Source organism: Lissotriton vulgaris, chromosome 5, assembly GCF_964263255.1.
Source record: "Lissotriton vulgaris chromosome 5, aLisVul1.2, whole genome shotgun sequence".
NCBI classification, from domain to species: Eukaryota; Metazoa; Chordata; class Amphibia; order Caudata; family Salamandridae; genus Lissotriton; species Lissotriton vulgaris.
Genome location: NC_141693.1, coordinates 1745407278 through 1745428476, shown reverse-complemented (window position 1 = coordinate 1745428476; position 21199 = coordinate 1745407278). Strand labels below are relative to the sequence as shown.

The following is a 21199-nucleotide window of genomic DNA, read 5'->3' as shown; positions in this document are numbered from 1 at the left end:
TGAGTTATAGTTAGCAGAACTAACTAACGGAGGAATTTCTATGGTTTTGTACTAGTGAAATGTCCAGCTAACTAGAACACCCTTGAAACCTATGTTTTTTTCTGTGAATTTCTAAAGTTTTTTAAATGCTAATTTCTAACTATAACTTCTCTGAAACCTATGGTTTTTTCAGTGAATTTCAAAGCTTTTTTAAATGCTAATTTCTAACTATAACTTCTCTGAAACCCATGGTTTTTTACAAATGCTACTTTTTAAGTGTAATAGTAGGGTGTACCTATTTTTTGTACAGATTTTCTACAGTTCTTTAACTGTTTATCTATAAATATTTTGTTCATTAACATTTTTCTGAAAATTGCACAAAAAAATTCAAACTGAAATATTGTTTAATTTTTTTTAAATTTTAAATTTTAATATATTCATATTACTTTCTTTTTTCCCCAATTTTTTTCGGAGTTGCGCACCCAAAGCGTACACATCACGGTGGGTGCGCGGATTCTAGCTGCCATATTAGAAAATTCATGAAGGATCCGCGTATGGTGTGCAACAGTTGCGTGTTTTTCAGTTACATCATATACATTTAATGTTACGCGATGTGCACAATTGGTATGCGACAAGTCCGCGATTCCTACTCCTGCGCTTTCGTGACACATTCGCATTACGTTACACGACGCTGTCGCGGGTCCCGCATGACGTCATATACGTGCTGGGGCGCACTGGGTGCGTGACTCCAGCAAAAAAAATGTATGTTCTTAAAGGATATATATATGTGTCTTTAATATACATATTAGGGCAAAAGATTCACAAAAATAATATATTTGAACTTATAATAAACATATTTTTAAATATATTTTCCCATGTGACCTCCAAAAAAAAAAAAGATTTAATTGGTTCTTAACATTTCCCACTGTAACTATTGAAGGACCCCACCCATTTTAATCATTCTTGTTGCACTGCTTCTATGTACAAGCATCGCCAGACCACACATCCTCTCAATCTTGCTTGGCAGGAAATAAAGGCTAGCTGCTTTAAACCCCTCACCTGCTGTGGCAAGTACGTCTGGAGCGTCCTTGGGAACACCTGCAATGGACATTAGGCCAGAATATGCCTTTCTCGAGCAACACTGCGTGAAGTGTAAGAAACTTATATGCTTCAGTGAGAAGTTGGTGGATGCATTTTGAGTTTTTTTGTTGTTTTTGGAATGATAAGTAATTCCAAACGTTTCCTGTTTTATACTTTTTTTGTTCATTTTTTGAGTACAAAATTGTTCAAAAAATAAAATAATTCAAAAGAAAAAAAAAGAAAAAAGTTCTTATCAGAACTACCTTATCTGGTTAAAGAAAGGACTATAATTGCAAGGTAATGTGTGAAAGTTTGGTTGAATATATGTATACAGCATAATTGACTGAAAGAATGCATTAGTAGTGTATGGTAAATTTATAGGTGAAGATTTATGAGGCAGTACTGCCGCCCGACACTGCAAGCTGTTTAGCTGCACTGGACTGTGGCACTTCCGAAGCACAGGGATGTGACGTATGTATATGAACATGTTGCAACTCTGTGCCTCCCTCTGCACTGCTGCACAAACTGCAGCCATGCGGTGACACAGGCACCCTTGCACCATGGTGCATGGATGTCTGTGTCGTGCAGAGATAGTTTCTGTGCAGGAAGGGACACCTTCCTGCACAAAAACAATCAGTAAAGGCGTTTTCCTCTTTCAATGTATTCTGTGGAATGCAGCATGCATTGAAAGAGGAAAAAATTAGGAGAAAGGAAAACAATTCTCCTCGTTAAGCCTTGCTACACCAACTCTAGGATGGCGCAGCATTCACACACATCTCCAGAGTTACGATTTCTCATAAATCTGGAGGTGTCTTGATCTATGGGTGTTGCGTGGGAACACCCACAGCAACACCCATGGAATGAGTCTTCAACGCAAAGTTCTGTGTATGAAGGGGCCGTATTTACAAGGAGAGGAAAAAACATCTCCTTGTAAATATGAAGGAGTGCCGGCGCCATCACTACGTTACAAAAAGTGACTTGCTGGTGGCGCAGGGTGCTTGTAAATCTGCCCCATAAGTGCTTAGGTATTGACAGACTGATACAATAAGAACATAGTGCTGGGTGATTGAAGAATTGCAGGAGACTGATAGGAGGTATCCTACGCTGCATGGGTACTACTTCAGTATTAAATGGAGTGGACCAATACTATGTATCTGCTTAGAGATTTGTAGGGATTATGCACAGAATATTTTATGTGTACTTGTGTTGGTGCCTACGTCATTTTATAAGAATACCACTAGTAACTGGAATGATGACAGTGCTGCAAACAGAGTGAACACTTAATTTATAGATGCTTAAGAATCGGTGGAGTAATAGGACAAGTAGATAGTGGTAGATAAGTGATCAAAGAAGTGCATGGGACAGACTGGACGATTCCTACACTGCATGAGTACTAACAGAGTATTTAGAAGAGTATCAATAGTATGTAGCTAGTTAGAGGTCTGCTTGGAGAATGCACAAAATATTGTACCTGAACTTGTGTTAGTGAATACGCCATTCCTTAAGTATATGACTAATAACTGGAGTAATTTCAGTGTCGCAAAGAAAGTGTGTGCTGAATTTATAAGTGCTTAGGTATTGGTGGAGTGATAGGATATGTAGATAGTGCTGGATGGGTGAATGGAGAAGTGCAATGGACAAGCAGAAGGATTCCTGGACTGCATAGGTACTAACTGGGTGCTTAGAAGAGCGTATCAATAGTATGTAGCTGGTTAGAGGTCTGCATGCGTAGTGCACAGAATATTGTAGCTGTACTAGTATTGGGGTGTCTATGGTTTCGAGAATGGTAGTCTGTTTTTTAGGGTGTGAGGAGGTGCATCAGATGATCAAGTGGATGATGTCATGAGTGATGTCACCGACCATGTCATGAGTGATGTATTATGTGACGTCATCAGCAGTGCATTGCGGGGGCGCAAGTTATAATTAGCACAACTAACTAGAACGGTTGAATTTCTCGTTTTGTAGGAGTGAAATTTCCAACTAACTATGACGTCCATGAAACCTGTGTTTTTTTCAGTGAATTCCTGAGGTTTTTTTAAATGCTAATTTCTAACTATAATGTCCCTGAAACTTGTTTTTTTTTTAGTGAATTTTAAATATATGTATTTAATCTCCTCTCACACTTACAAGGAAGGAATCAGCACTCAGGTTGTAGTTTGGAAGTTTTTAATCTGCAAAGGACGTGATCCACGCGTTTCGGCTCGTCCGAACCTTGATAACGGTACAGGAAGTCATTGCAGCATCCTTATTAAAATGTACAAATGTAAATGTATTTGAGCTTATATAGCGCACAGCTACCCACAAAGGGTTTCCCGGCGCTTGCTTAGGGAACCCGTCCTGGTATTCCCCTGTGAGATAACCCCGGCAGGGTATCCACAAGGTGAAAGCCAGGCATCCCGCCGCGAGGGGCCGTTGTGGAGATTAAGCAAGCTATTGCCCAGAGTCGCAGAGTGTGAACCCGTGAGTCGAGAAGGCACCGGAGCGAGAATTATCGAGTCCGTGGAATTTTTGAGCCCAAGACCCGCCGAGGCGGGGAATTGAACCCTGGTCCAGGGCCGATCTCAGCTTCCGGGTCTGCCGCCTCTAACCCCTGAGCCACACTTCTCCACAAATGCCTAAAGTTGCCAACATTAACAAAGGACTACCTATTACTTCAATCCAAAAAGCTGGAGGCCATATTGGCCTGGTCACGATGTGAAAATTCAGGAATTGATACAATAAAGAAAAGAAAACAAGTGTTAATATGCACACAATGTCATTTCAGCATATCTTGCACCATGACCTCCATACCTGTATGTTCGTCAATGTGACCTATTCATAATAAACATACTAAGGATTGCAAACATCAGCGTAAACAATGGACTACACATTACTTTAAAGTGAAAGGCTATCAGCCATATTATTCTGGGCACGTTGCGTATTATAATGGTACTTACACGAAAGAAAAGAAAAAAAAAGGGGTGTTAATATACACACACTATCTCTTAATAAAGTTCTAGCGATTATAGTTCCATTCCATTCACAGCTCATTTGAGATGTCATGAGTGATGTAACTGACCATGTCATGAATGATGTAATGTCTGAGGTCATTAGCAGTACATTGCGGGCGTGAGTTATAGTTAGCTCAGGTAACTAACTGCTGAATTTCACTGGATGTGTATGCGTGAAATCGGAGTCTAACTATACCGTACCTGTAATCTTTATTTTTTTCAGCAAATTTTTAGTTTAAAAAAAAATGTTAAGTAAGACGCATATCACAATGGATGGTGGGGTGTTAGAAGTAGGGCCTGGCATTGTGCTGCCCCCACCAAGCTTGCTGCTCCTGCCTTCCCTCCTCCTAGCCATCCATTGTCCAAGTCCATGTCCCTGCTCCCTTACAGCCCTGTGTGGTCGTTGTTCTGCCACTGGCCTTCCCGCCTTCTCTGAACAGTTAGATTGCTGCCGAAACCTCCTCCCTATCCTCTGTTGTCTAAATCAATGGGCTAGCCCATTCCTCCTGCCATACATGGTCTGATGTGCTGCCACTGCCCTCCATTTTGCATGATGTACCAGTCCACTCCTCCTGCCCTCCATTGCCCAATTCTATGCCCCATCATTGACCTCCTGCTTAGCCTCTGTGCTTAGCTTGCTGCCCCTATTCGCCTTCCCCCTGCCCTCCGATGTCTGTGTGCATGCCCCTGCTCCATCCTTTTTGCCCACCATGTTCCATGGACCTGCCACTCCTATCTACTCTGAGTGTGCTATTGAGCTGCCACTCCCCTCCCACCTGCCTAGCATTGTCAGATGACTGTAACATGTCCCTGCCACCTTCCCCTTGCCGGTCCCCATTCCTTGCCCCTATCCCTTTCCTCCTGTTCCCCCATAGTCCATTTAACTGCCACACCCTTCAGACCTCCCTGGTCTGTTGTGCTGCAACTGCTCCTCCTGCCTGCCCCTTCCCCTTCCCCTGAACTCTCTTGTCTGTGCCCGGGTCCTGACCCTCCCTACTCTCCTCCTTTGCGCATGCCCCTGCACCCTCATTTTTGCCCAGCATAGCCATTGTGCGGCCACTAACCCTCCTGCTTGCCATGTATGGTCTTCTGTGCTGCCGCTGCCACAGCCCCTCCCAACTTGTGGTCAGCTAGCTGCCCCTGACCCCCTCACACCTTCCCTCCATGGTCTGTGTATGCGCCATTATAGTCTCACTGTTGCTCTCCATGGTGCGTCTTGCTTCTAGTGCCTGACCTCCATGGTAATCTTGCTGCTCCTGCCCCCTTGGCCCCAGACCTCTGTTTCCATGTACAGACCCCTATTCCCTCCCTCCTGGCTTGTCTGTTCCATTGTAATGCCCCTGATCCGTCCCTCCTGCCCTTTATGGTCAGTTATGCTGCAGCTTTCTCTCCTGTCTGTCCATTATGGTCAGCTAGCTACCATTGTCTCTTTCCCCTCTGTTCTCTGTTGTCCATGTGCATGGTCCTGCCCCCTCCCTATTGCTTTCTATGGATTGATGTGCTGCACTCCCGTCCCGCATGCCCTGTGTGGTGTATTGTGCTTCTGCAAACCCTGATGCCTGCCCTGTAGGGTCAGTTTGGTGCACCTCTCCATGTTCCTCCTGTCCTCTGTTATCCGAGCCCATATCCCTACCCCAATTCCTCCTGCCTTCCATGATCCAATGTACCATACTTGCTAACATTCTGAACTTGGTAAGAGGTATATTTTGAAAATAAATTGGGGTATTAATTTTCCCCTTTGACTTACATTGAAAAAGAGGAGATTGTAGACAGGAGACAGATCAAATAAAGCCCATTTCGGCTTAAAAACATTGGACGTTTCCCGGCTCAATCGGGTCTGTTGGCATGTATGGATGTACTGCCTCTTCCTTCTGCCGACAATGGTCTATTATATTGCCGCAGCCTCTCTTGCCAGTCCTGTATTGTTGTTTTTTTGCCCCTGCCCCCCTTTCCACTGCCCTCCATAGTCTGTTGTGCTGCCACTGCCCTTCCTGCCTGCCCAGTGTGGTCAGATTGTTACCTCTGCACCCTCCTACCTGCATTCAATTTTCAGAGTCCGTGCCCCTGGCCTCTGCCACTCAACAGTATACTAATGAACAATTAGATTGCTAACATTCTATATTTATTAGACAAGTGTGGAACGCCTGACATCATCATGATGTAATCAAAACTGTAATACCTAGAGGATTTCCTTTAGAAATTACATATATGAGAGGGTCTTATTCGCATCAAAATTATGGTTAGTGCTCTAAAAAACTAAAATGAGGACATATTTTCTGAGTTTTAAAATAGCGACAAATCATTTAAAAATTATTTGTTATCTTTATGTGTTTTTATCCAGTTGACCACTTGATTAAATGTTGTACTTAGGGGAGAAGAGGTGGTGATACTTCCAGAGCAGCAAACTTTGCAACTGGGGAACCAGGTTGGAGTTTCTGCTTCAGCTCGACATTTTGTGATTCTGGTCAAATCACGTAATCTCCCAATGTCTAAAACCAAAATGAATTTGTTCATGTGTGATGTAACCAATGCTCATGTAAAGCACTCCAATACCTGACAAGTCTGCACTATAAAAAACTGCAAAAACACAAAAAACAAAAAGTGTTTCACACTTCTGTCATTGGGCTACACGTGGGCTACATCTGGGTGATATTTGTGCTACATTTGGGCTCTTTTGTCTCTGGTGACCATCTTGGGAGATTTATTTGTTATGAAGTTTACTAATTTCCTCATTTACTGCAGTCTCCTCAGTAGGAAATGCTTTCAATCTTTTACTTTGATTCCATCTAGTTGCTCATTAAATCACTGTAGTAAAGCTCCTGCTTACCATGGAAGTCTGCTGCTGGTAATAAAAGTGCATTTTTCAGTCTGCATGTCAGAATTGTTTTTAAAAAATAGAAGAGTATTTGAGAAGTCACTCAAAATGTGCCCTAATTTTTCTTTCTTCAACACTAATCATAATTTCTATGGCAAAATGAACCCCCTCATTGTGTTCCATTTTAAATTAAATGTTTTAAGTGTTACCAGTTTATTCTAATCAAGATGGCTTCAGGTGTGCCACACTTTTGTCATAAGTAAGACAGTAAGAGCTCTAGTTGTTCTTAAGAACATTTTGGGACATTCTGCCATTGGGCTATACTTGGGCTACATCTGGGTGATATTTGTGCTACATTTGGGCTCTTTTGTCTCTGGTGGCCATCTTGGGAGACTTATTTGTTATGAAGTTTCCTAATTTCCTCATTTACTACAGTCTCCTCAGTAGGAAATACTTTCAGTTTTCTACTTTGATCCAACGAAGAAGGCATTCAGATGTTTCACACATTTGCCATAAATTCTGAATGTTAGCACTCGAGTTGCTTATTAGATCACTGTAGTAAAGCTACTGCTCATGAGTGAAGTCTGCTGCTGGTATTGAAAGTGCATGTTTCAGTCTGCATGTCAGAATTTTTTAATGAAATAGAAGAGTATTTGAAAAGTCACTTAAAATGTGCCTTAATTTTTCTTTCTGCAGCACTAATCATACTTTCTATGGCAAAATTAACCCCCTCATTGTGTTCTTTTTTAAATTAAATGTTTTAAGAGTTACCAATTTATTCCAATCAAGATGGCTTCAGGTGGGCAATAAGTTTGTCATAAGTAGGGCTGTTAGCGCTCTAGATGTTCTTTAGGACACTCTGGGAAGCTGCAGTAGAACACAAAGGAATCAACTGACAGTCTCTGCCCTTGGTGGGTGTACATGTTTTACTGAGAATGTCAGACTTCATTCTCACATGACTGAGAAAAATTATCTGAATTTACAGAAAATATGCTCTCAGTTTAGCGTATAGATTGCCTTCCAAACCGCTCTGGGAAAAGCATGAGAAAACAGTTTTCTCTCAAACATGATTCATGATATCCCAGCAGAAGGCTTTTTCCCCCGGTAAAATCACCTTAGAACACACCACAATTCCTAAAATGAGTATGGTACCATCAACAAATGATTCATAATGTAACTAAAGTCTTAAAACCTTCTATTAAATGCAATGTTTTTTAATGAGGTGCTATAGTGTATATAGGTCCCAAAATGGCTGCCAACACTTCTTGGATGAAGCGCCGACAGCCAATCAGATCTCATGATGAGATGCGTGGTTAGGCTCGGACCGAAGCGGGCCATAAGTTTTGAAAAGCTCATGAGAATTCGTCAATCAGCGCCAAAGTTATTGGGAATAAAATGTTGCGATTTTCTTATGGTAACAAGGTTCTAACTATAACTACCTACTGGCAACCGCCAGTAAGATGGATAAAAAAAATAAAAAAATATATATATATATCAATAAACACAATGCAGCCTTCCATACACCAGAGGCTGAGCATTGTTGTAAGAATTTCCTTTGCACATATATACAATTCTAATAAAGCAGGGAGAAAGAAAACACATTTGAAAACTGATTTAATGCACAATAGAAATCATAATCCTGCAAACAGGAATGAAAAACATTGCCAGCCCATAGCCTGCACTGCAGAAACATTACTGTAGAAAGCTGAAAAGCTAACCCACAGAAACACATAAAATAGAACTGGCACCATGTCTTTAAGTCAGCCATGACCCCTAGCTTTCCATCTTGCCTCGGGGGTGACAGTTAGGTCAGTTGTTCTTTGCAGAGACCCGAAGGCCAGGGCACAAATAGATTATATTTACCTTGATCTCTTTCCCGGGGAGGCGGGTGGGTTGCTTATGACTTTGATGAGGATACCCCTGGAAGAGAACTAGGATTACAGGTAATTTATCCTTATCTTCCAGGGGATCATCATCAATAGTCATAAGCACATGAATTGAGTAGCAAGCCCATCCCCTCTTCCTGTGGGCAAGTGACAAGCAAAAAATAAAGTAAGACATTGTTAAATACATCAATGACTCCAGTCAAGCTAGCATTAGAACAGATTCCTCAAGGAGTTTTGGTCTACTTGGATATCCGCTTTGGAGTCAGATTCAAGACAGTAATGCCTAGAAAACGTGTGTACCGACTTCCAAGTTGCGGCCTTGCAAATCTCGGCCATCAGTACATTGTGTAAGAAAGCTATTGTAGCACTTTTTCCCTAGTGGAGTGAGCTTTAGGGGTAAACAGTAGAGGCTTGTTCACCAATTGAAAAGCCAATGTAATGCAGGACACTAGCCACCCCGAAATGGATCGTTTGGAGACTGTACAACCTGTCCTAACAGCGCCATAGTTTATAAACAATAGGTCAGCCTTTCTAATGGATTTTGTTCCTTTCAAATAGAATGAGAGAACCCTCTTGAGGTCTAGCGAGTGAAGAGACCTTTCTGCTGTTGTAGCAGGATTGGGGAAAAAAGAAGGGAGAGAAATCGTCTGGTTGACATGGAAGTCAGACACCAATTTTGGTAGGAAAGAAGGGGGAGTCCTCAAAACCACCCTATTGTAATGGAAAACCGTACCCGGTTCCTTAGAGCAGAGTGCCTGGATTTCACTCCCTCTGCGTGCTGATGTAATAGCCACCAGAAAAGCCACTTTCCATGTTAGGTGCTGTAATGTGGCTTTATGAATTGGTTCGAAAGGAGGACCCATCAATTTGACTAGATTCAACTCACAAGGAGGAGAAGGAGGTCGGACAGGGTGATAAACCTTCAACCCCTGAAGGAAATCCTTGGCCACCTGAAGTTGAAAGAAAGAAGGTTGGTTAGGTAACTTCCTATAGGCTGTAATGGCTGCCAAATAAGCTTTTATATATGTGTACTTTAAACCAGATTTGGATAAATAGAGCAGATACGGCAAAGATGACATCCTTTTGCCTGCTAGTCAGACTCCAACCATTACGCGTACAAGTAAAATCTTTTACATTTAAAAGAATAAGAACTCCTTATGGATGGCCTCTTTGACTTCCTCAAAATCTCAATATACTCCTGAGGGAGATTCAAGTGTCCGTACTTCAGGACGTCAGGAGCCATGCCGCCAAGCTCAGTGAGGGAAGGCTTGGGTGAAGAATCTTCCCGTCCATTTTGGTCAGAAGGTCCGGCCTGCACGGGAGCTTCCTGTGCAGACAGATCGAGAGTTGCAATAGATCCAGATACCACCATTGGCAAGTCCAGTCTGGTGCTATCAGGATCATCTTCATCCTAGATCGGATGAGCTTAGTCACCACCTTCGGGATGAGAGGAAGGGGCGGAAAGGTGTATTCAAACGCCCCGGACTAGTCTATCAAAAGAGTTTGTTTCTTGTTTCTGGTCAGTAAAATCTGGACTCAAAGGCATGGCATTTTCTGTTTAGACCATCTGCAAAGAGGTCGCTGGACGGACGACCCGATTGATGAAAGACGTCTGCCACCACCTCGTCGTTGAGCACCCAGTCTTCTTGTTCTTCGAAGTGCCGACTGAGAGCTTCTGCCCGCATGTTTTGTTTTCCTGGCAGATGCACCACCGAGATCGAGAGGTTCCTGGCCAGTGCTAGATCGCTTGAGATTCCAGTGACAGCGCGCGAGAGCGTGTTCCACCTTGTTTGTTCAAGTAATACACAGTTCTTGTATTGTCCGTTTGTATCGACTCGGACTGAATCAATGGATGGAATGCCTTGAGGGCTAAATGAACCCCCCACAGCTCTAACATGTTTAATAGTTTTACTCCTTGCACAACCATCTGCCCTATGTCTGCAGTTGACCCAGGTGCAACCCCCATCCCTGAAGAGATGCATTGGTGATCAGGGATTGTTTTGGGAGAGGCTGATGGAATGGTACTCCCATTAGGAGATTCATCGGCTAAGTCCACCAGACAATGGACCTCTTCGCTGATTGAGAGAGGAGAATTCAGTCTTTTCAATGTCCGGAGGATTGGTTCCATTTGTCCTCCAGATTCTGCTTTACCGGTCTCATTCTCAATCTGGAGTTGGGTATGAGATAATATGCAAGAGGCCATCAACCCCAGGGGAGATGCCACTTGCCTCACTGATGGTTGATGTGCTTGAAGGATGATATTGCATTTGTTTCTCATCGATAACAGTCTCTCCTCCAAAGGAAACACTTTTCTTAGGCCGGAGTCCAGGGTGGCGCCCTGAAAGTGGAGCGTTTGAGTGGGCTGATTAACTAATTTCTCTATGTTCACATGAAGACCCACAAGGTGTAGTAGATCAAGGCAGGTGCGATAGTGGTTTTGCACCATGTGAGGAGATGAACCCTTTAACAAGTATGGATACACAAACAGGCTGTGGCGATGTAATGCTGCAGCCACCACTGCCATGCATTTCGTGAATACCCGTGGCGCAGATGTGAGGCTGAACACCAAAACTTTGAACTGGTAATGCTTTGCGCCTGCCATGAATCACATGAACTTGCGATGCCGTGGAGCAATTGGAATGTGGAAATACGCATCTTGGTGAGCTATCAAACATATCCAATCCCCTTTCTGTAGATGTGGATATATTTGATGGAGCGGCAACATACAAAACTTCTCCTTGCTGATTACCTTGTTCAGAGATCGGAGATCCAGGATAGGTCTGTACTTGTGAGCTTGGCCTTTTTTCGGTACAAGGAAATATCTGGAGTAGAATCCTTTCCCCGTTGAGCAGGAGGGACCTCTTCCTTGGCTAGTTTCTTTAGAAGGATCGACACTTCCTGACGCAGCAAATCCAGGTGGTGAGGACGTGATCTTACAGGAGTAATGTCTCTTGGAGGTGCGCAGAAAAGTAGAGCGTACATTGAGCAGTATATTTAGCACCCACTGATATTTGGTTATGTTGCGCCATTCTTATGCAATTTGAGATACTTCCTCCCACTGGAGTAGGCAACGGTGCCAGAGAAAGCGGAAACTCATTGCTTGCCTGGAGTTTTGGCAGTGGAAGAGGATTGCTGTTGATGTCCTACTCTGCCTCTAAAGGAACGACTGCCTTGGTATTGTGATTTGGATTGCTGTTTCTGCGATCATTGTGGGGTTTGAACCCTCTGATGGTAGCTCTTGAGGTTATAAAGCCTGTAGCACCGCCTGAACTCAGTTTTCTTCTCTAGACCTACGGCCTTCAGAGAATCTAGCTCGGCCTTCATTCTGGCCATCTCCTCGTTGGTGTGCGATCCAAAAAGGGAGTTGCCAGAGAACGGAAAATTTAAAATACGCTGCTGAGCTTCCTGTTTCAAAGCGGTTAGGCGCAGCCAGGAAGACCTCCGTGCACATACGAATGTGCTGCCAGACAAGCCCCATCCGCTGCTGTGCTGATCACTTGAATGGCAACCAGAGCCCCTTCCTGTAGAATCTCTGCAAAATCTTGGCGATCCTCCTTTGACAGCTTCTCTTTAAAAAAATAGCTTCAATGAATCCCATAAGGATCTATCGCAACGACCCAGCAGGGCTGCAGCGCTAGACACCTTCAAAGAAGAGGCTCTCCCAAGAATCCTGAGCTCTACTCTCCTTGTCTGGAGGAACTGAGGGAGAAGAAGAAACAGCATGCGCTTTCTTTGCTGCTGCGATAACCTAATCCGATGGAGGATCTGATTTCAGAAATGGGGGATCCGATTCAGCAGGTTTGTACTTTCCAGGGACCAGTGGGAGTAATGGTCTAGCCGCAGACCGCTGACGGAGAGTCAAAAAAATGTCTGATGTAGAAGTTTGAGGTGCCGACATGAATAGGTCGTTGTACTTGGCCGGAAGGTTCTTTCTGCCATTGATGGATGGCAAGTAACCATCTTTGGGAAAGAAACAGAATGAGATTTTTGCCTTCGTGGAGAGCTTTTCGGTTATCTTCTTGTCTGCTCTGGAGACTGAGCAAAAGAGCTTCTTGACATTGAAAGCAACTGGGGCGAGCTCATAACTGAACCAGAGGACACTCTGCGGTCTTTGAAGACTGAGCGGCGTCTTGAGAAGCGATGTGACATAGATGGAGTGTCTCGACGTCGACCGACTATGTGTCACCAGAAACCGTGAACCTTTCAAGAGGATCTTCTTTTCGACGTTGACCTTTCCTTGTGTTTCGACGTTGCTAGGTCTGACGGCGAACACATGGACCTCACCGACTTCGCCCTCGACGCTGAGCCTCTGGGAGGACCCAATGAAGTGCAAATCGACGGAGAAACCCTTCTCGACGTTGTGTCCATAGACCTCTCTGATCTCTCTCTCTGGATGCTTAGCTCCTAACAGAAGCCAGCGGAGCTGAGATCGGGGCACTTATTGACGTTGATGGAGACCGCCGCCTCGACGTAGAACGCCGTCTTGCATACTTCACAATGGTTCTCGATGACTATTCCTTCTTCACCGCTGATGCAGATCTAGACCTAAACGTTGAGCATTGCCTGGTTCACGACAAAGGAGGCGTCCGCTTGGACTGGCAACGATGAGGCACGTCTCATCGCTGACTGCCGCTTGGCTGACAGTAACGGAGACGCCTATTTCGGCGCTGATGCACCAGCGGAGCATGTCTCGAAGTCGAACGCCGTACTGATGACGTTGACGGAGATTTATCTCTCGACCCCGCACCAACAGAGAATGACTCCTCAACTCCGATCGTCGCCAGGCTGACGACGGCGGAGGATTTGACTTACCTGTACTCTTTGTCAACGACCGGCGTTCTCTTGACGGCGAGCCCGCCGTCGATGGTCTTTTTGTCACCGTTTTCACTGATGATGAAGGTATTTTTGTCACTGAGCCAGACGCCGACGGAGAGCAGACTGGAACCTTACTTCTGGATGAAGATCTGGCTCTCTCCTTCCTCTTCTTCACCTGAGACCTGCCTCTTGAAGGTGTTTTTCCCTTCGCAGCCAGCCCATAAAGGCGAATCCTCTCTCTGTCCTTCAGAGTTCTCTTGGACAAGGACTGACCATGCTGGCAAGTCTTGGGAGTATGATCATTAGGAAGGCAAAGGATACAGACAGGACAGAAGTGTTTTAGCCTTCTTTTGCCACAGGAAAGGCAAGAGTCTAAAAGAGAGGGCATTTCTGAGTGAAAAATTATGTTCAACTCTCTCAAAAATAGTAGGAACCTACTTCAATACTAAAAAGACGTCGAACTAACAAGCTTTTGACAAAAAAAGTAATAATTTCTGATAGAAATCCGAAAAGCGAGAGCTGAAGTAACCAGGGTCCTGACAGAAGATGCCGGGAAAAACAACTGACCTGTTACCCCTGAGGCATGATGGGAAGCTAGGGGTCATGGCTGCCTTAAAGGTACGGTGCTAGTTCTATTCTTTGCGTTTCTGTGGGTTAGCTTTTCAGCTTTCTACACTAATGTTTCTGCAATGCAGACTATGGGCTGGCAATATTTTTCATTCCTCTTTGCAGGATTTCTTTTGTGCATTAAAGCAGTTTTCAAATGTGTTTTTTTTCTCCCTGTTTTACTGGAATTGTATATATGTGCAAAGGAAATTCTTACAACATTGCTCAGCCTTTAGTGTATGGAAGGCTGCATTGTGTTTATTGTTAAATATGTATGTATGTATATATATATATATATATATATATATATTTAGAGCTACATATATGTTTCCACATAGATGTTTTATATGTTTCTGGGGTCCCCACGCATGGGTGGAAATATTTATGTGCTGATGACTATTGATGAGGATCCCCTGGAAGAGAATTGATGTTACCCTTGGCTGAATTTAGAAGCAAACACTTCTAAGAAACGACCGGTGTTCCAAATCTGAGACACTGCTGCACTTCTGTGTCTCCTACCATCTTTCAAACACCTAGAAGGCGCTGGTTAACTGGTTTTTGAAAGAAAGTGGGGTTCACACTTGTAAAGAGATAGTGGAATACTTTTGTAGCTGGACTAGTTTACGAATGGTGGAATCTCTAAATTAAATTTATTGATGTTAAGGAAGAAAATTCTAATTCTCTGTAGAATTGTTTTTAATTATTAATAAGAAGGTGGTTACACCCTAAACATCTCTAATTAACCTTAGTGTTTAGGAATTATACGGTTTAAGAAGGGATCTCGGTGACGGACATGCTTTTAGTTTTTAAACAGATAGTGTGTGTGATTCCGCCATGATGAAGTAAGTCTTACGAACAGTTTTTTTTTAAACTTTCTATGTAGGTCTGACTACCGACATTCTATTACAGTGTCTGAATTATGTAATTTTTTTAGAAATGCATTTCAAAAAGAATCATGGCAGACTAGTCAGGACTCTGGATCGAACAATCCATAATTAACTACACTGGAGGAACGAGTTGTGAAAGAAGGGAAAAGTTATTTTGTTGAACAAGGTACAGGTATCATCTATGTCTACACTTACAAAGCCGTCTAATACACAAATGACAACGCAATTTGTAGTGCCCAACAAATCTACATCAGCTACCAGAAATAAATAAGCTTTTAAGACCATATGTATAAATTGACACACTTGTAAAGCGCAAACAGCTAACCTGTGTGGGTGTCCTGGCACTAGGAAAGTTAGTGGAAAGTGATCTAGTGGAAGGGTGTGGTCTTAACACCTTCGCTGCGGTGTCTATTCCGCCACAGCGCTAAGGGGGTGGTGGGGAGGGGGGGGGGGGTCGCGGCACGCCCATGCTGGTGACGGAACCGCTCCGTCACCACCCTCGGTTGAGCTGTGCTCATGACGGAGCGGTTCCGTCATGGCCCCGCCCGCTCAATAGAAAGCGCCGTGCAGGTGCGTCGGGCGGGCCATGACGGAACCGCTCCGTCATCAGCACAGCGCCACAGCGACTGATGACGGAGCGGTTCCGTCAGCAGCACGGAAAAGGTTAAGGACTTTCCAAAGCTTCAAGTGACTTCTAAACGTAAGCGGAGTGCCAAGGCATTCCATAATTTAGGTGAAAGACAGGAAAAAGATCTAGCCCCTTTGTCTTGAGCAGGTAATGTGAGGGATTGTTAGCAATTTCTGAGCAGGTACATACAGGAAAATCCTTGACTGTATAAAGTTCACTCCTGATCAGTAAAAAAAGACCTGTGGCAATAGCAGCCAGCATGGCTTTCTCAAATAGGAGAAACAGAGCAGTTATTTTGGAAAGAGGGGGTATTTAGTAGTGTTCCGATATGGGGTGTTTTGAGGGGATAAGGGTGCGGTGGGGGGTGGGAGGCGTTACAAACTCAGTAAGGCCCTTGCTTTAAAATTCAGAATCAGATGCAAAGAGAAATGGATGAAGTCCCAGATATAAGGATTTACGACAGTCCATTGGAGAGGATGATGGCTGACATCATGCAGCACCATGACTCAACAGGAGGAAGTGGGAGCAATTTGCGTAACATAAGCAGACAGAAAAAACATACAGCTGTAAGGGAGTTAATCTGTTCTTAAATGAGAGGGTTACTACAAAACCAACACTAACGTTTCTAACTGCCTCACTGTGGGATGAATAATTACCAAATTCTGGAGGCCACCAAGTGGAGGACCAAATTAGGGAGGCTGCACTAAAAAGTAACAGCTCCTTTTTAGAACAATTGAGCTCAAATGAGTGTACTTTCAAATAAGGAAGCTACTCCCCAGTAGGCAAGTATAATCAATCTTGGGAAGGGTACAATGGATCTGGCTGCAAATGGCACAACAATGTATGTGTAAACTGCATTTGACATCACCATAAATCCACAGTGGCAAGAAAGGTCTGCAAATGGGGTAATATATATGTTAAGAGTAGGGTTCAATGAAGAGCCTGAGGGACAAATTGTTGGCATGGATCTTGAGCACTGCATACTCATAATTTACAGCTTTTGACTGGACACAAAGGATATGGACCATTCCAGGGAAAGGCCTCAAATCCTATTTGAGTGGAGATTGTCACAGAGTCAATCATGGGAGGTAGGATACAATCACCACCAGAAAGTAACTACTTGGTGATGAAAAATGCACTGTGTCTTGATAACCTGTAACTGGGTTTAGATTTATGCTCTTCACAAATTAAAATCTATTAACAAACATAAATCTGAAGTAGGAATTAAGTCATCACATGAAAAAGGCAGTTTCCAAAATTGGGAATCTGCTAAAATTGTCCCATTCCAGCTACACACACAAGTGAGACTCTTCAAGCTCATCATTTCCAATGCAATAATCTACCAATGCGTGGCTAAACTGTTATAAAAAGCAATTAAAAAAAAAGAAAGAAATTCACCAAAAGTGTGGTGTACTGATTCACAGTTAAAAACCCTGACATACACAACCATGTACACTTTCTATAAGTATGTTTATTTAAAAAGTGGTTTAATATTTAAATTGTGCTCATTATGGTTGAATTTTTCAATTAATCCAAATAAAAATGTAAATGAAAAGAAATGAAATGCAGGATTCGTTTCAATGACAGCGGACCTGTGAATACCAATGAAGAGGTGGCCATAGGTGTGTAGAAAATGCAAATAGGCATAATTAGTAAAGAGTAGGCTCAGAAAAAGGCAAATGATTTTGGGCGTAATACTGTACAGGCACTGCTGGCTAAATAAAGCAGGCCCAGTACTCTGCTGTGCAACTTATAACCTGAAACCTGAAAATTATATTCCCCAAAAAATAAACATGGTCCGATCCCGATGAATAGAGCAAACATATTTCTAACCAGGCAGAAGAGGCTGCTGGTTTGAACAGAACTCTTAGCTCCCAAATATTACTGAATTTTCTTTATAGTGATGGTCATTAGAGCGCAGGTGACCTAATTCAATCAATCAATCATATCATTTGTAAAGCGCACTACTTACCTGTGAGGGTCTCAAGGCACTGGGGTGGGGAATGCTGCTACTGCTCGAAAAGCCAGGTCTTGAGGAGTTTTCTGAAGGGCAGAATGTCTTGGGTCTGCGGTAGGTGGATGGGGAGGGTGTTCCAGGTCTTTGCGGTGAGGTGGGAGAACGATCTGCCACCTGAGGTGGCTCTTCAGAAGCGGGGGACTTTAGCGAGGGCGAGGTCGGCGGAGCGGAGCTGGCGGGTGGGGGTGTAGAAGCTGAGTCGTCTGTTGAGGCACGTTGGTCCGGTGTTGTGGAGTGCCTTGTGTGCGTGGGTGAGGAGCTTGAAGGTTATCCTCTTGTTGACCGGGAGCCAGTGCAAGTCTCTCAGGAGGGGTGTGATGTGGCTGCGGCGAGGGACGTCGAGGATCAGGCGTGCAGAGGCGTTCTGGATGCGTTGGAGCCGTCTCATTAGTTTGGCCGAGGCTGCTATGTAGAGGACGTTTCCATAGTCCAACCTACTGCTGACAAGGGCCTAGGTGACTGTTCTTCTCGTTTCAGTGGGGATCCACTTGTAGATCCTACGGAGCAGGCGGAGGGTGTTGAAGCAGAGCAGGAGGAGGAGACGACGTTGACCTGTTTAGTCATGGAGAGGGTGGAGTCGAGGATGACCCCCGAGGTTGCGTGGGTGGTCAGTGGGTGTTGAAGCGGTTCCCAGTGCGGTCGGCCACCAGGAGTCGCCCCAGGCCGAAGGGTTGGATTACATCATACCTCCTTGTAAATAGAGGTGAAAAGCTCTAAACAGATAACAATCCGTGCTCTGGTGAGTAACCAAACAAGAACTGATGTAAAAGTAGCCACTTTTAAAGAAAAGCTTCCCACAACCTGCCTTAAAAAGACATACAGAGCTTACAACGGAATAGGCTGATATACCCCCCCCAACCGGTGAGCAATTCGGAGTGTGATGTTATTATCCTTCTTTGGGCTAGACTGTGAGTCCCAGCACCCCATATCCCACCAATGAGCAACTACATAGGGACAATAGGTCCATCTCCAGGAGGGATGCTAGGTCGTCTTTACACTGACGGCATGAAATAGTTATGCCCCTGTTTGGCCTTATTATCTTTCGTTTCTACAATAAACACACGTTGAATCTCTAGGATAGACTCACGCAACCTATCAAATGAAGGTTCTGTGTCACTGGATGGAGCTGTGGACATATTGAGCTGTTCTCTGGATTGTACAGTGGATATACCCACCCCATACGGGATATAGACTTTGCTGTATAACTCAACTAATTATACACTTGTTTTTCTTGCTTATTTTCTGTCTATGCAGTTTAAACCGAATAAAAAGTCACTGTTAGATAAAGACATACATAGTACATTCAGTGAGGTTTGAGCTCTATACAGCATACATCTCAAACATTACTGGTGCTTTATAGTTTGCTGCAAGATTATTGCCTGACTGGATTCAACTCACCTCACATCGAAAAGGTTTCTCCCCAGAGTGCTGCAAGGAGTGAACTTTAAGGGACATACTGCGCTTGAAGGACTTCCCACAGGTTTCACATGTAAATGGCATGTCCTTTGTATGTGCTGAAAGACAAAACATAAGCAGAATTAACAATGGGCCGAAGTTTGCAGTTATTGTATAATCTAAAGTACACAGGCAAGCCTTTCATCACTAGTTTACAACAGTTGCACTATGATCATCCCCTCCCAAACCCACAGATATCTGGATACATATTGAAGAGATTAAGGTGAACCTTTTGAAGGCCCAATTAGAAATGAAGACTTAAATGCACTATGCTGGTATGCTTGCTGTGTGCGAAAGGAAGCTATCATTAAATTGCGAATTTACAAGAATCTAACAGTATTTAATTATTAAAGGGTTTTCAAGCATAGTCGGTTATATGAGCGATCAGATAGTTGTACATAAAATAACCAGAAACGAATTTAAGTTCTACAGAGAGAGCGAGAACAATAGTTTTCAGGAGATAAATAAAGCAGTTACATCAGGTCTGTTTTCCGGACCTCCTTCACCAAGTATCAGTATGGATGTAATATAGTGAAGGAGAGAATTTGATGCCTTTGAGCAGCGAGGTGTAGTAGGAGTACATCAGAAATGAAGTTCTAAATGTGGTGGCTTTCTGAATTTCCTGCATCATACAATGATCATTCCTCGTTTATTGTATTTCCACAGCTGCGGGAAGTTTTAAGGTAGTTGCTGAAGTCTATTAGCAATTGAGTAGTGAACAAGACTTTGAAGAAATTTTGATTTTCAGGGGCAGACAATTAGTAAAAAATAAGTGAGATTTTGGTCAAACATATTTTCTACTTTGCAGGGCCGCTGAGTTGAGGACCCTTAGCTTAATTTTGACAAAGCACAATAGAGAATCCTCCATTAAGATGTAAAAGGACCAGAGACTAAATAACATTGCATAAGAACGTAGTTAGAATGGTTTGTCTAGTTTTTCAAAACAGATGGAGTTGGTGTAGTGTGGCAGTATAAGCTTAAAATATCAGATTTGAATCCATTTTAAAGTGCATCATTTGGAAGATGAAACTATGGCAGTGTAACGCCCACAGCTTTGGACTGCTCAAGCCACAGCTGAATATTGGGAGTGTATATTGCTGTGCGAGGCTTTACAAAGCATTGTTTATTGAGCTTTTACTGAAACAATGTAAAATAATTATGAATGATAAATGTCACATCTAATACAATACGAAAAGACAGAAATCTGTTGATATATAACATTGCAAATACAGTATAGACGCGCTCTCTTGGAGGGATGTGGAATTTTATAAAAGATCTTCTTGCCCAAGGGATACATCGCTTTGGGAGACTACATGTTCTGTAAAAATAATTCATGCCTCCCATATGGTGGCATACAATGAGATGACGAATGTTAGCACTGTTCCCACATTAGATCCTTGATGACATCCTCTGTGATTAGGCTGGGACTCATTTTCCCAGAGCTTGAACTCTAGCAAGACCTTAATGATGCTACCTTAATGATTATACAGTCCATCTAACATAATATTCTCTTTATGCCAACTATTTGAACATCCACAGGTTCCTTTGTGATTAGGCTCACTTTATGCCAGCTTTCTGAGTGGGGGTGAATGTTTGATTTGGGTAGCATCCCCTCCATCATTTGTACTTTTTGATGTTGCCGCCCTAAGTGGGAAGGTGTGGGGGCCCTGTGTTCACTGTGCAACTGGATTCAAGCTAGCATGGCTGATGAGGGGTGATACCCCAGAAACGGCTCCAGGATGCTGCTTTGCCAACCAGTGAGGACCTGGACTGGCAGTTCGGCTGGACTGCTTCCATTGACAGTAGGCTCAAGACTGATTTGCATACGGCTTAGTTGAAACTGGGGTGGAATTGAGAGCAAACAAAAAGCAATGCTTAAAGATCTGTGACTGGAGGTGAATGCTTGATTTATTCAGAATTCTGTCCATCATTTCTTCTTTTTGCTTTTGTCGGTTTCATTGGCAAAGGTATGCCCAGGCGTGGGTCCCGTGCTCCATGATCCTTTGGATTCAAGCAAGTATGGGTGATGATGGGTGATACC

General features: G+C 43.4%; 1 protein-coding gene across 2 annotated transcripts in view; it reads right to left on the bottom strand.

Moving 5' to 3' along the window:
- The window catches only part of ZNF652 (zinc finger protein 652), a 372792-nt gene that overhangs the window by 120853 nt on the left and 230740 nt on the right, over window positions 1–21199 (bottom strand). For both annotated transcript variants that reach the window (XM_086923997.1, XM_086923996.1), the window contains one exon: window positions 19102–19217. In XM_086923997.1, the coding sequence (XP_086780123.1) occupies window positions 19102–19217 (116 nt within the window). The remainder of the gene's footprint in view (window positions 1–19101; window positions 19218–21199) is intronic.